Source organism: Ovis aries, chromosome 3 (assembly GCF_016772045.2).
Source record: "Ovis aries strain OAR_USU_Benz2616 breed Rambouillet chromosome 3, ARS-UI_Ramb_v3.0, whole genome shotgun sequence".
Lineage (NCBI taxonomy): Eukaryota > Metazoa > Chordata > Mammalia > Artiodactyla > Bovidae > Ovis > Ovis aries.
Window position 1 is genome coordinate 196,044,311 of NC_056056.1, and position 16,530 is coordinate 196,060,840.

Sequence of the window (16,530 nt, forward strand, 5' to 3'; positions counted from 1 at the left end):
TATATATGGGTAAGGGGAAGAGATGCAGAAGGGTGGGGAATACAGGGATAGGGACAATAATATAGATGGATAGCTATTACTAAATAAACATTATAAAGCAAAAATTTCCACACTTATTTCCCAATCATAATTGCATGTGTGTATATATGTATACATACAAGTTATAAAACTATTTCAATTCCATATTCTTTTTGGTGTGTGTAAATAGTATCAGAACAAAGTCAGATAAGCAGCAGAGTTATCATGAGTGACTGAGTACTCAGAGGGTAATCAATAACCATGAAATTTGGTTTTGACCATCTTAGTATTTCTACACAATGGGAAAACTAATTTATTTGCTGTGCCCCTGAAGAAAACATTAGATGTATAATTCAGATGTCGTTTTAAAACTTAATTGAATTGTTACAATTCTGAAACTAAATGTGATTTGCTTTGTTTTATTAGAAAAAATACTCAGGCAAGGTCTACAATCATCGGTCAATTAAGAATGACTTACAAGAACATGAGGCAATAAAATAAAAATACAGGTACAAACTATATATCTGAAACACTATTTGGCAATTTTTATAACAAATCAAAATTTAAAAAGAACAAAGGAGATTGCAGATTACTTCATAGATACAGAATAAAGCAACTGATGAAGTGCTTAAGCAAAAGAAAACAAAAAAATAGTAAGAAAACACACTGCTTTTCTTTTCAAAAATAAAATCACATTTGCTACAGATCGTATGAATAATACCCTTATTAAACAACCATTCCAGAATGTCTTACAGAAGCAGTGCTTTTATTTGCACTTCATTTAATTTTATATGACTTACTTCATGTATATAGCTCTTTAACCCCATTGTTAACGAATAAAGCCGCCCATAATTTTTATCATTTTTTAAAATTTTTTTAAAGTAAATGAGAAATGATTTATGTATCCTGGAACCTTTCCCATTTTGGAACCAAAAGGCTTATTAATTCTATATTTTTGTCTATTCTTTCTTTAAAAAATTTTAGTGTAAAAACTGCTGGTTTTTTTATATCACTGTAGTAAAGTGAAAACTCCTCAATCAGGAGTAGTTTCTGCATATATGCATATATGCAGTTTGACTGCATATAACCACATACTTTACAATATGTCCTTCCAACAGTAAGGAAATAATTGATTTCACGGTCACTGTCAGAAATGAGTGCCATAATTCTATTATGGGTAATAGGTCCTCCCTCAAAGACTTTCTGGAAGGATGTTCAATGTGTTTTGCTCTTATAGATATTAACAGTAGTACATAGTCCCTTAAGTCTGCAAAAGACATTTATTGTTAAAGAAGGTGCTTTATTAACAATTCCTCTGGCAGCACTAGTGAATTACAATATCCTTCAATATTATTTCTACCCATAATATATACATTTAACTTTTCATGCCTCTAGAAAAACATCTACAGTACATTTCATAATATAAAAATATATTACAAATCTGAAATATTTACAAGCAATGTTCTATTAACTCTATGCAACATTTGTTTGATACAATACTAACAAGTTACACATATTTCCATTTTTGTAAGTTAAAAAAAAAATCCATATGGCTTCTTGCTTACCAAGCAAGAAAGTGATTCTATTCTCCTTTTCAAAACCAACTTTGGTGCATAAAGGATTCAGTTTGAAGATACTTGTAAAAAAAATACGATTTTTCTTATGTTAAGAAAAAAACAGCTCGCAAACCAACTGCTTTCCTCAAAAAAAAAAAAAAAATAGAGGCTTATTATATAGGTTAAAATGAAAATATGAGGATTATTCAAATAATTTGAAATAGAGGTTTTTCAAAAACCATTAACAGATTAGTTATATACGTAAATATTAACATACTGTACTCCATGAGAAAACCCTACTCCTGAAAGGGGAGCCACCAGACATTCTGCAACACTCTTTAACAGAAATTCTCAGCCCTAATTCGATAGACGAATTTTTAGTTGATTGCAAATGTCGTTCACTGTTTGCTTAAATACAAATTGAACACTTTTCTTATCAGAGTTCTGCAAAAGAACACAAATGGCAACCAATCACATCTATTTATCATAATTGAAAGGTAAATTATCTCTCGATAATTTTCATTGTCTAAATATTTCCTAATAAGACTCCAAATCAATAGACACTGTCAAGACAAATATCCTTACAGTGCTTTTGGTATTTGTAAGGGCACATGTTGTAATTGGTTTTCTTTCCAATATCAACTACTGTGATCACTAAAGGGTTTAAAAAAAAAAAAAAGCAGCTTAAAGCAGCAAGCATGCAAAGCCTTTAAGAAGCTGTTCCACTAAGTTGCCAGAAGAGTGTTTGCTCAGTCTCCCACAGTACCACTCCATGAAAATGTGGATATACAGTAATATATTAATATATTCCACAGAAGAGCCTACTTCATTCACAGAATGTTTACACTAAGCATAAATATTCTAAATACTGGATTTAAGGGAAAAAAAGGGGGTTGATTCTAATGTGCAACTTTTACTAAAACCCATTGTCAGTGACTAAGACTGCAGGTGTCCCCGCTTGTTTGCTTTTTATGTATTTATTTATTTTTTACCTCTTCAACCTCTTCTGCGGCATTGTTCTAGAAAAAGAGAAAAAGGGATAATCTTTTATTCAACTGAATCAAAAACACATAATAGGAAATGTGACAATCACTGATCACCATGAAAATTTATTTCCTAAGCATTCACATGATGGATATAAATTTAGTTACATAAAATACAGCTTTTTAACAAATCCTTTTCATGTAACCTATTAATGTGTTTCTAAAAAAGAACCTCATGTTTAAATTTATATGAAATGTAAATTAGTGTTTAGTGTTTAAATTTCATATAGGTATGTCCTTTTTATTGCTACTTTTGAAGTTAATATATTTTTGGAATGTTTGTCATGCTTTCATTTTGAGATGTGCATAAGCTGCAAATTTTTTCTCCTAAAACAAATTAGAATAATTGCTTTCTTCCCCTCTTAATTTCACATGTTTTCTCACTCAAAGTCCAAGCATTGCCAAGCTGCTACAGCATCACAAATGTAGGAGGTTCTATAACTCCGCACCACTTCAGGGTAGATTTGATTCTAATTTCCAGAATTGTAGAAGCATGAAAGTTTATAGACTCGAAATTAAACGTTAAGATGGGTGGAGGATGGCTTACAACTAAAGAAAATTAACTCCACAGAAGTACCAAATACATCTTAAGAATGTATATCTTCATTACCCTAGAAATTAGTAACAATTGCAGAATTATACCCTGAGAACAGGCGATGCAAGTCCTATGCACTTTTGGACATCAGTTCTGAGCTTGAATGATTTTTTTCTCACTTTCACCAAAATATCTAAATTGCTTCCTATATAGCGTAAGAACAGCAAAAATAAGCTGATTCTGTGAAAAAGGAAGACTCTCATAGAGAGTGGGAAGTAAAATGGAGGGCAGAAACACAAAAGTTAGTCTCAACCATTTATTTAAAATTCATGCTTCTTAACTCACTGCTTAAGGCATGTTTAGGACCATTCTTGGTTCTCCCAAAATACCACTATTTTAGGATGCTAGTTTTAATCACTCCCTTCAAAGAATAAGCAGAAATAAGCCCTAAATTAGGAGCCAGTAAATAAGCCAATAAATATTCAATTATTTTTCCTTAAAAAAAGAAAGGTAAATCATTTAAGGTTATTTCACTGTTCTCTCTGCTAGCTAGTTTCTTGATAACCTAGCTCATTCCACAAAAAAACACACATTTACATCAGACTTAGAACCTTCACCAAAAGATGCTTTAAAAGTCTGGAAGCATCTCAATGTCTCCTTGCAGCAAGGCCCATTACATGAGAATCTCACTCTCAAAAGATGTTTCACATTCCAAAAAGTTCAGTCGCGGAATGAACAAAACCTTCAAATCAAAGTCTTTGTTTCAAATTTTGGCACAAGACACAGTACTTTGAGCACAGCTGAAATTCACATTTGGGATTCTCAATCATTATGTCACCTTATTCTTATCCAACCTACTACTATATAAAGTATATACCAAACTAGAATTCCTTTTTAAAATACAGAAAGTTCACTCATTAAGAGTGCCTTTTAAGCATTTTCAGCCACTTTTTTAATCACAATAGTAGATGTCATTTGCACAGAGGCAGAATGGAGTTCAGTCGCATCCTAGCTGTGTCACTTTGGGCAAGCTATGTGCCTCTTGCCTCAGATTTCTAACCTGTAAAACAGACATAGGAACACCTACTTCACAGGCCTGATGTGAGGAGAAGTGTTACATAAACACCTAGCACAATGACTCAGCAAATAGCCAGAAACGGTGGTCTCTTCTCCTTCCCCCACTAAACATATTCCATATGCACGACACACAAAAACAAAGGTAAGATAAAAAAAATTAGAAATGTGAACACTCCAAGCTACCTCTTAAAAACAAGCACAGTAATATTTGAACTGCTCTTTTGAAAAGTCTGGGAAGAGTCTAAGTTTAAGAACTTCAACCATTAATGGTATTTAGTGAACATGTGATATATGCCCAGGTCTACATATTTGATATTATTTAAAAAGAATTACATACTTAAACAAAAGGCACTTATTTTCAAAACACTCTATATCACAGTCTAAGCTACTCAAGATAAATCTGGAATTAACCAGGCATATAAACTTGACCAAAATATTGCCCTTCTAGAGTCTACAATGTATGTATCACTGTGATGTAATTTCCATACACAAAGCTCAAGAAAGCAAGATATGCTTGATACTGAAACTCAGTACTTATAAAAAATAAGTCCTGACCTTATATCCAAACTTTAAGAAGATTTACGATTACAATTAAAAGTGAAACATCAAAGCAATAATTAAATTACCTGTATATGTTTGGGTCCAAAAGCAAGGCAGTATCTTTGGGTAGCTTTGATAAATGAACTACTTTAGTTTTTAATTGATGTCGTTCATTTTCATTCACCCACACATCAGGCAGACTGTGAATTTAAAAAACAAGTCATATATAAAATAACATTAAGTTTAAATTTATCCTTCACATACCTTCACATTATTCACATTTACCCAGCTTTTTCTGACTTGTCTGACTGGGTCACCTAGGTTAACAAGCTTATCAGACACCAAGGAAACTCAGTGATCTAAGTAATGGGATGTAAAGACACAGCCAGAAAATGGTACGGTGAAATTTTAGACATAAATCTGGAAATGAATTTTGATGGCAAAGTCATCCCACAACTTGGAAACACATATTAACACACTGTCTGTCTCTTAGCTTGCTAAGTGAAATTAGAGGCATGATGTGATAAAAAGCTGAAATCTAGTTTCTGTATAAAGAAATAAGAAGTAAAAACCCCACCAGATTTTCACTTTGAAAAAAATGAATTTCGGAATAAAAGCATTTTGATATTTGGATCGATCGATTTCTAAAATATTAAGAATACAGATATCCGAATGTTTTAAGGAACTGTTATAAGCTTACTATAAAAAGAGCTCTTACAAATCAGTATGAAAAAAGTGAACTCTCATTAAGGGAAAAAGAATAGGGGAGACAAAGGACATCAACCATCAATTCGCCAAAGATGTAGTTGCTCATAATCAAAGAAATGCAAAATGTAAGAACTCCAATAGCCAGTGTTGATAGTAAGTCAGAAATAAGCTCTCTAATTTCACAGATGATATTAGAACCTGACAAAACTTTCAGGAAGGCAATGCCTATCTCCGTAACATTTTCCATAGCTTGTAAATAAAAACAAAGTTTAATGTTTTTTAAACAGTGGAGAAAAATGGATAGCTTTAAATGTTCAGTAAAAAGTTCATTAAATAAATTTTACACGGACATTTCAAAATATTTTAGAGTAGCATTTTTTAAAAACCTGGAAGGGAGGGGGAAAAAGGAAGTGGAAAGTATGTCCTACACTCACCGACACTTGATAATCATAGATTTTTTAAAAGTTAAATAAAAATTTCTTTACTTCAATATGCTAACGTGCACTGTAAACTCCCGGATCTATTTTTTAAATTTATTTTTAGTTGGAGGATAACTGCTTTACAATGCTGTGCCAGTTTCTGCCATACAAAAACTCGAATCAGCATGTACATGTGTCCCCTCCCTCTTGAACCTTCCCCACCCCTCACCCCATCCCAAATCTATTTTTAAAGCTCTGAATTCATATCATGTTCATTAACATCTCTTTGGACTGGAGTTTGGGAAATGATATTATAGAAAAATATATAGTAACAGAATAAATATGGAACACATCTTATTAATTTTTAATGAGATTCCATTCATTTCAATTTATTCTATTACTGGTGCTTTTCTATTATATACCTTCATATAACTTTTGCAACAACTAAAAAAATGTTTAAGAATAAAAGGAATACTGAACATGAAATATCCAAATTAAGGAGCACATAGGTCAGAACCACTCTAATAAAAGGGTACTAAAACTCAAAGAAAAATATAACACCCCTAGAAAACTCACCAATTGCTTTTTTCAATAAAATACCATTAATAGTGCCCTGAAAAATGTTTAGAAATTGTTAAAAATAATTGTCTCAAAGGCATAACTAAGGCTGCTTATGCCCTATCCTACTTGAAGGTTACTAAAAGTTCTAAAAATAATCACATCCTAAAAATGACTAAAAATTGCTATGGCAACTTACATTTAAAAAAAAAAAAAAAACCATTTTAAAAGTTAATTCTAAAGCTTATACCTTGAGCCAGGTACTCTTAAGAGCCTTTAGAGATTATATTTTTCATGCTGACAACCTCAAAATGTTCTGTGATTTCATTCCTGTATGTCTTCTACATTTGAACCCAATAGCTTAAGTAATTTTTTAGTACAAGATTTTAGTAAGAATAAGACATCAGTCTATTAGTTATATATGCGGTATTCCAAATACTTACATGTCTTCAGGCATCCAATGAAGCAAAAGTTTTATCTTTCCAGAATCCTCTTTTCTCTTAGCTATTACCTAGCAATGATATGAAATAAATTACAAAAACTATTTATAAAACATCATTCTAATATGCTTTAAGAAAGCTTTCGGTCCTAATTAAGAACTGAAGTGTTCATGTCTGGGACCAGATGTTACCACCACCACCTCTTGTCCTGCTCTAGTTCACAGCAATTTCACCCTTGATCATCTATTTTCACAAAAGAAAACGAAGAGAAAAAGTGAAGTAGCTTTATACAGTCAAAGACAAAAACCATATTATCTGCTGTTTATTTTACTATCTACTAAGTCTTTAGCTGAGCCAGAATACCAACCAAGAATCCACATTGGCTAAAATGGGTATTTGGGGGGGATTTGGGGTGGGGGGCGGGTAATGAAATGTGAAGAACAAATGAATAGTGAAGGAAAAAATAACACTGGGAAGGGACAAGTCTCCTTTTTATGATTAAGGTGTTTGTCATTTGTGTGGAGGCTTTTTGTTTGAGGGTTGATTTGTGTTATTTTAAATGAAATATGAATCAATCAGTGTTTAGGTTTGATTTTAAGGAATCTGGTTTGATCTTAAGGTGTGATTTGATTAAGGAATCTAAGTTAAAGTGTGGATCAACCAGAACTATAATGACCTATGTAAGAAAACCAAAATGCTTGTCTTTCATTACTAGATTCTAAAAACTAAAGTAATGATTCTTAAAATTCGATCAAAATGGCATTTTATAACTCTGAGAACTTCCATATTAATGAAATTAGAACGCTAGTGTTTTAATAATCTACATGTCAATATTTTTACCAAGTTTTTAAGTTTTAAATAGCCTCACAAAGTAATGTTACATGTCATCCTCAAAATATATTAGAAGTAAAAGCAGTACTTCACACAAATACAAAACACTTTCTAGCCTCATTATTTAAAACCCTATATTAAGTACTCTAATTCTAGACTCGGTAATAGGATTAATTTAAAAGCCCAAAGACAGATCTGAAGACACTAAAACAAGCTATCTCTACAGACAAAAAAATAAGACATAAGAATAATACACTGCAACCAAGTATAGCAAGTCAACTGATTGGTAACTGGGATTCTGCTGACCTCTTCTGGAGAGAAGGCTCAAAGAAAATGTTTCAATTAAGGAAGACAAATTAGGCAAACTGAACAGCATAGTACACCATATAAATATTCTTATGTAAAATGTTTCACTATCAATAAAAGCTAATTTGATACTAGAAAACTTCTATTTACAGTTAGTACTGAACACTGACTACTAACAGAAATGATTCTGTTTAATACAAACTGCCTTCATCAACCTTTCTTAGTCACAGTCATGGAACTTTCAAGGATTTCCTCACCTAGCTCCTTTCCTAGAATTCGGTGTGTCCAAGGAAGACCATTACCCATTAGGGATGTTTCTTCCTTCCAATTCCCCCAGGAGAAAGCATTCTTCACATTATATGACACCTTTGTTACTTCTCAGTCAAGGCGCCTCTGCTATCACAATGTCGCTTGGGGTGCAAAATAACTTATTCTTATTCTACGTTTTTAAAATTTTATTGATAACAAACAGCTATCAATCATGTTCTTAAACCCTATCGATGTTTTCCACAAACGGAAAACTTCATTTTCATAGACTATGTTAACAGAGTAAATTTCAAGTTTTCTTCCAGACTCCTAATATCACATTTTTAGTTCCTCCATTTTTTTTAAAATCATTTTTACTTCTCCTGTGGTCAGCTTAAGGATTTCATCTCAAGGACTGGCACTAATGAAATCATGTGAAAACTGATGCTACACTTTTTAAAACAGAACCTTATCTATCATCGTTGCCTCTATTCCCTAACAGGTAAAGGTCCCTGTTAAATACTAGACCATTATTTCATCAGATTTATTACCCTTTTAAATCATTAAATGATAAACCTCAGTCCTTCAATTTCTTCTCTTTTCTACTTAATATGTCCTAGGTGGTTTTATCCAGTCTGGTATCTTTAAACACCCTAATACATGAGAAACTTCCATGCTTATCTGTAGCCACATCTCTCCTCTAAGCTCAGACTCATATCCACCTGCCTACATGATAGAAGCATTAGATGCTCCACAGAATGTGTTGAAATTACAGCTCTTGATATTCCCCTCTCCTTCAGTCTGGGCTTCCCTTGTGGCTCAGTGGTAAAGAATCCAGCAGCCAGGCAGAAGACACAGGTTTGATCCCTGGGTCAGGAGGATTCCCTGGAGAAGGGAATGGCAACCCACTTGAGTATTCTTCCCTGAAAAATCCCATGGCCAGAGGAGCCTGGTGGGCTACAGTCAATAGGGTTTCAAAAGAGTTAGACATGATTTAGCAACTAAACAACAACTCCCTCAACCTGCTCACCTCACAGACTCTATTAAAGGCAACTCCATCCTTTTGGCTAGCTGCCCTGACTTCCCTGGTGGCTCAGACGGTAAAGCGTCTGTCTACAATGCAGGAGACCTGGGTTCAAGCCCTGGGTTGGGAAGATCCCCTGGAGAAGGAAATGGCAACCCACTCCAGTACTATTGCCTGGAAAATCCCATGGACAGAGGACCCTAGTAGGCTATAGTCTATGGGGTCGCAAAGAGTTGGACACGACTGAGCGACTTCACTTCACTTCCAGGCGAAAAACATTGGAGTCATCTTATCCTCCTGTTTCCATACCTGATCCATTTGTAATTCTCATCGAGACTACTTTCAAACGACATCCAGAGCCTAACAATTTTTAGTGTCTTCACTGTAACTACTCTGGTCTTTTCTCAAGATACTGAAAAGACTGACTCCTCCTCTCCCCCACAGTGACCTACAATATGTTCTCAGTGCAGGAACTGAAGTGAGCATGTTAAAACCTACATGACAGGCAAGAGACTGGTGAGTTCTCTAAGGCGGAGGGCAGAGACAAAGATGAACACACAAAGCTACACCAGGAAGTTGTGAGTAATGGGAATATTTTAACATATTTTTTAACTATGGTGGTGGTGGTTTCATTGGTAAGTAAAACTGTCAAGATTCAAAGAATTGTATACTTTTTTTTTTCTTTTTTCCTGGCCACACGGCTTGCAGGATCTTAGTTCCCAGACCAGGAACTAAACTCAGGCCCCAGCAGTGAAAGCATGAAGTCCTAACCACAGGACCATAAGGAATTCCCTTGTATAATTAAAATTGGTGAGTTTATATTTACTACACCTCAACAGAACTTTTATTTAAAAAATCACATCAGAGCATGGCTACTCAAACTCCTCCAATGGCTTCCCAATACACAATGGAATAAAAAGCCAAGGTGTCAGTCCAACCAGATTCTCCCCAATACCTCTCTGACACTTCTCTCTGCCTCAATCATTTCCTCCAGCTACACTAGCCTTCTCACCGGTTTCAAACATACTCGGCATATTCCTACTTTAGGATTCTACACTTGCCTCTGGCTAGGATGCCCCTCCCCCTAATAACTGAATGGTTTATATCCTCACTTTCAAGCTTTTAATTTTATTAATTTACCCTGTTTATTATGTATCCCAAATCAGAGTGTAGGCATATCTGGTTTCTTGTTTTTCGTCCATTTTGTTCACTTCTGTATCATTAGTACCTGGCACATATAGCTGCTTAATATTTAAGTAAATGAACAAATTAGCCCTAATGCCACACTCCTTTTGAGTCTAGGACCACATCTTACCAACCTTAAAAAAAAATTACAATAAAAAAACTTAGAAGGTGGAAAGGGGGAACAAATGAGAAGTATGGCATTAACAGATACAAGCTACTATACATAAAACAGACTAGAAACTAGAATTTATTGCTTAGTATGCAGAGTACATCATGAGAAACGCCGGGCTGGAAGAAACACAAGCTGGAATCAAGATTGCCAGGAGAAATATCAATAACCTCAGATATGCAGATGACACCACCCTTATGGCAGAAAGTGAAGAGGAACTAAAAAGCCTCTTGATGAGAGTGAAAGAGGAGAGCGAAAAAGTTGGCTTAAGCTCAACATTCAGAAAACGAAGATCATGGCATCCGGTCCCACCACTTCATGGGAAATAGATGGGGAAACAGTGGAAACAGTGTCAGACTTTATTTTTTGGGGCTCCAAAATCACTGCAGATGGTGACTGCAGCCATGAAATTAAAAGACACTTACTCCTTGGAAGAAAAGTTATGACCAACCTAGACAGCATATTCAAAAGCAGAGACATTACTTTTGCCAACTAAGGTCCGTCTAGTCAAGGCTATGGTTTTTCCTGTGGTCATGTATGGATGTAAGAGTTGGACTGTGAGGAAGGCTGAGTGCCGAAGAATTGATGCCTTTGAACTGTGGTGTTGGAGAAGACTCTTAAGAGTCCCTTGGACTGCAAGGAGATCCAACCAGTCCATTCTGAAGGAGATCAGCCCTGGGATTTCTTTGGAAGGAATGAAACTCCGGTATTTTGGCCACCTCATGCAAAAGTTGACTCATTGGAAAAGACTCTGATGCTGGGAGGGATTGGGGCCAGGAGGAGAAGGGGACGACAGAGGATGAGATGGCTGGATGGCATCACTGACTTGATGAACGTGAGTCTGAGTGAACTCCAGGAGTTGGTGATGGACAGGGAGGCCTGGCATGCTGCGATTCATGGGGTTGCAAAGAGTTGGACACGACTGAGCGACTGAACTGAACTGAACTGAACTGAACTGAAGGTAAATAATCTGCCTGCAATGCAGGAAACCGGGGTTCAATCCCTGGGTCAGGAAGATCCCCTGGAAAAGGGAATGGCATCCCACTCCAGCATTCTTGCTTGGAGAATTCCATGGATAGAGGAGCCTGGCAGGCTACAGCCCATGGGATCACCAAAGAGTCAGGACATGACTGAGCAACTAACACTTTCACAGGTAATTATATTCAATATCTTATCATAATCTATAAAGGAATATAACCATAAAAACAACATATATATAACTGAATCACCTTGCTATATACCTGAAACTAACACAATATTGTAAATCAACTGTATTTCAAGAAGGGAAAAAGATCACATGGATAAAATTGAAGTAACTTATTTTCTATCTCACATGCTTTTTATTCAGCAAAACCCTTAAAAGTCTACTTTATCAAATCATCATGAAATATTTTTTATGATCAGTCAATCCTCAGGCTTCTTTCTTTTTTTTGATGTGAACCTTTTTAAAGTCTTTATTGAATTGATTACAATATTGTTTCTATTTTATGTTTTTTGGCTCTCTGGCTCTAAGGCATGTGGGATCTTAGCTTCCCAACCAGGGGTCAAACCCACACCCTCCTGCACTGGAAGGCCAAGTCTTAACCCAGAGGACAGTCAGCAAAGTTCCAATCCTCAGTTTATTTCAAGTTGTAAAATGATTAATATTTTCTATCTCCTATGTGTTAAAACATAAATGTAAACTTGGATAATAAATGTTAATTTCAACTTAAAAAAAAATAACAATTATAGACCTACCAAATCATAAACCAATGTCATCAAATTCCAAAGGAGGACTTTAACCATCACTGATAAGCAAGCTCCTAATCTTGCTGAATCCCAACAAAATTCCCAGTACAGCCATTTTAACTTTGTCTTCAAAGCCTCTAGTTTTCCTTCTGACCCTTTCTTATTTAATAAATGTATTTCCAACATTCTTTAAAAGCACATAAACGTATGGCAAACCTTTCCTTAAACCCAACTCAAACCTATTATGTACTCCAAGCTCAGAAAAGATTCCCTTTCCTTGTGTCTAGTCTTCTACCTTCTTGTCTTTAACTTTGGGAATCAAAATCAGGGACTGTGAACTGGAAGTCATCATAGAAGAAAAAGTGAAAGTACAAGAAAATCTCATTAATAGAGGGGTTGGGAAAAATAAAAGATTCAAACCAGTAGAAATATCCATACTGATCTTTTATATTTAAATTCTCATGCATTTTGATTAGAATATATAAAACCTAAATTCTATTTCAACTGCCAAAATTAAAGAAACTCTCTTTCCAGGGATTCAAATCACTGAGTCTGATTTAAGGTTTATCTCTACTAACTCACCTACATCAAACTACAGCAATATAAAGATGACTGGATAATAAAATGGCAAGGTGCATGAAGAAAACAACTATTAACTTCTAGTTAATCAAACTATAACAAACTATTTTTTTAATTTGATATTTTGCTTTTTCCAACAGTTATCCAACAAATATACACACAATTCTACACACTTCAGATACATCCACAGGGGGAAAAAAAGGTAAAAATGCCTTCTTTCATGAAGCTTTCCTTTCATAATCATTATCTTATTTTCTGTTTAACACAAGCTTTAGATGTGCATTTTAGGGGAGACAGTATGCAGAAACATAAGATAGGACAGGGATGTACGAAAAGAAGTCTAATGTTCTAACTTTACATATAAGGAAACCAGAGGTCAGAAAACACACCTAGTTTACTTAAAGTCAGAGACAGATCTTCAAATGCTTAGTAACCCAAATGACATCCCAATTTCCTAAATAGCTCAAATTAAAGGCTAAAAAACTTCATGTGATCTTTTAAACATAAAACTGTGGGAAATATTTGAAAAATAAAATAAAATCAGATACTTACAGTACTATGAAAAACAACACTGTGTCCCTTTCCTAAACTTTCTATATGAGCTGAGAGGTTAAAGCATATGGCTCGATGTCTTATCGCATCCAGTGTTTGTGCATCGAAGAAATCATGCGGTCGTGCTAAAAGTCAATACAAAAGCGGTAAAGAATATTTAGAAAAATACAGATGTCTCAGAACAGTCATAATTAGTGATCCATTTTTCACAAAGATATGCACTAAGTAGAAAAGACTGAAACAATTAACAATCTATCTGTCTAGTGTTTAAATGTCAAGATTTTCTTTGCTTTCAAAACATAGAACCAAGCTGACAAAGTTAAGGGTGTAAGAAGCAGAACTCTAAGAAGCAAGTGTGGTTTAATTCTACTCCTTGGTGTGTGAGATTTTAACCTTCAACCTCATGACTGTACACTAAGTTCAGTTCAATTCAGTCTCTTTTTCATATAGTTTTGCATTTTACTCCAGGATCGCTCCTGAGCACCAGTCCTGCATTTCCAACAATATGACAAACGTCTTCATCTGTGCACTACAACAAGATCTCACTCACCTCAGCCAAACATATGAAATACACTTCATCAACAGTTTATATTAATATGTAATAAAAATTTCCTTCAGATTTGACAAAGTAGTAATATTAAAATTTAAAAATTTTGGAATTTTTCACAAACATTTTCCTGATTATGAGTAACTCTTCTAATGATAATCTAAGAAAATTATAAATACATTTAAATGCCAAGGAGTACTCCAAAATTCTTTCAAACACCCAATTGTATCAGTTATCACCTATGTGACTTTGCACAAACTGCCTGATCTTTCTTAGTTTGTTTCCTAATTTGAGAAATGGAAATGCAACAGCTATAGATGATGAGTAAAATAAATACACAGGAAAAATGCCTTAAGCCATAATGCAATTATACTGATACGCTTATATCATTTTTAAAAAATAAATGGACAAACCTAGAGTAAGCAATCGTTTAGTATGATCACAACAAAGTTATACAGTAAAGATTTGATAAGATCATTTTTTAAATTTCTATTTTTATCCCATTAGTAACTATAAATTGTATTGTTTCTATTCCTAATAACACTGTTCAAAGTAAGGAAAGTGCATTTATTATTTTACAATTGTGGAGATTTCTAATACATATAAAATATCTCAATATCATCTGTAATTAAAAATTAAATTTTACTGACAATAAAAGAAACAGCCTAATTTCTTGGTACAGCATATTCTAAATTACATATATGCTAATTTACCACACTATTCTGGCTTAACACATGGGTAGACTAAAATTGTCTCTACTACTCATGCAGTTCTCAGTACACCTACACACATCTACCAATTGGTATACTCAATAAAGCAATCTGAATAGCTCTTTTCTCATTGGATTTTTGCTCAAAAGGAAATAAACAGAACACCAGCTAGTAATAAACTAACAGAACCCACAAGATTAACAATGCAATGGCAATGGGAAATCAGTTTTTAAAAACTCACATTTATTTATGAGAGGAAAAAAGTCATGATTTTACCTAATGCTAAGAAACAAATCCCCTTCTTACTTCATCTGCTGCTACTGGGTGAAAAAATGTGTACTTTCTTCATACTCTCCAAATATGCTTTCTCTTGAGAAGAATAAGCTTATTAACAACGACTCACCCCTCTAAATCACTCAAATCTATCACTCCTCACTCAAGATTAAATAAACACAGAGGTCATCACTTGAATTAAATTCGGAATAAGAAGAAGAGCTCTCAAATTTCAGATTCTATGCATCAGACCTTAACCATTTTATGTATACTACTAAAGGATCAAGAATACTAAACTAGAACAAGTCTCCAAAGCAGGTGTGTGCCATGATCCACTAGCATGAGGAAGAAAATAATACAACTTCTTTCTTTTCCCCATTTCTATGCTTTTCAGTATTCCTTCCTTTCAATGTACACCAGCAGTGTTCTCTATATACACTGTAAGTACATCAAGTTAAGACTGAACGCAGCCATTTTTCTTAGTAAATTATACAATCAAAAACTTTCTGTTTGAAGACCACGAAAATAAAGACTATTTTCCTGTGGTTCAAAAGTATACAATCATCTAATTATGTTTGGTCCTAAATATGGAGGGGACATCTAATAATTTTGTAATTAAGCACTTAAACACTATACATATGCATCACAATAGACTGTTAAGCACTGAGACACAGACTACACTGAGTTTCCCTATTCACACACACCACTTTGGAATAGACAGGTTACTTTATTTTTACCTGATTTTTAAATCTTTAACATGTTCAAATTTTCTGAAATATTGTTACGAACAGCACCATTGTCATAATTTAAATTGTCTTAGTTCAGAATTACAATAGCCCTCAAAATCTAATTCTATAAAGTTTGTACTCTAAGTCCACATATACTTCTGCTCCCTTAGCTACTGAACGTAAAATACACATCTGACTTCTCACAGGGACAGACCAAGATCCTATCTGTTCAAACTAGACTAACAGTAACAGATGAGCAGAGTTGAGGAATGGTAGAAACTGAACTTGCATGAGAGTCTAAGATTAAAAACCAAACCATCTGACACACACTGCCTTTCAGTGTGTACTGAATACTTACGTAATGAGCGTCGTCTTTTGTTCTTTAATTTCCTCCTTTTGTTCATTCCAGCTTTAGAAGGAGACTCTTCTTTGGCCTTTGGCTGGCTAGAGACTTTTGAGGAGTTCTGCTGGCTGAAGTGTGTGGGTACATGGCGAGCTAGCCCTCCCTGAGAAGCAAAGCTGGCATTGCAGCCACCGACGACACACTAAATAAAAAATAACAATAGTGTCAGGAATGCAGGATAAGATGCAAGCAAAATAGAAACGAGTGGATAGTCTGTATTTTCAGAAGTAAATACACTACTAAGAAGCACTACTGAAGTAATTCCAGAAAGGAGCGATGATCCATGGACAGAGAAACCTGGTGGGCTACAGTCCATGGGGTCGCAAGTCAAACACAACTTAGCAACTAAATCTCA

The 16,530-nt window shown here is 34.6% G+C and overlaps 1 protein-coding gene across 2 annotated transcripts in view; it reads right to left on the minus strand.

Annotated features, from left to right (window-relative positions):
- Positions 1 to 421: 421 nt before the first annotated feature.
- The window catches only part of AEBP2 (AE binding protein 2), a 65,843-nt gene continuing 49,734 nt past the window's right edge, over positions 422 to 16,530 (minus strand). For both annotated transcript variants that reach the window (XM_015094908.4, XM_027967831.3), the window contains exons 4-9: positions 16,131 to 16,317; positions 13,515 to 13,639; positions 6,898 to 6,965; positions 4,856 to 4,969; positions 2,567 to 2,593; positions 422 to 2,018 (exon numbers count right to left, since the gene is read on the minus strand). In XM_015094908.4, the coding sequence (XP_014950394.2) occupies positions 1,973 to 2,018; positions 2,567 to 2,593; positions 4,856 to 4,969; positions 6,898 to 6,965; positions 13,515 to 13,639; positions 16,131 to 16,317 (567 nt within the window). In that variant the 3' untranslated portion in view covers positions 422 to 1,972. The remainder of the gene's footprint in view (positions 2,019 to 2,566; positions 2,594 to 4,855; positions 4,970 to 6,897; positions 6,966 to 13,514; positions 13,640 to 16,130; positions 16,318 to 16,530) is intronic.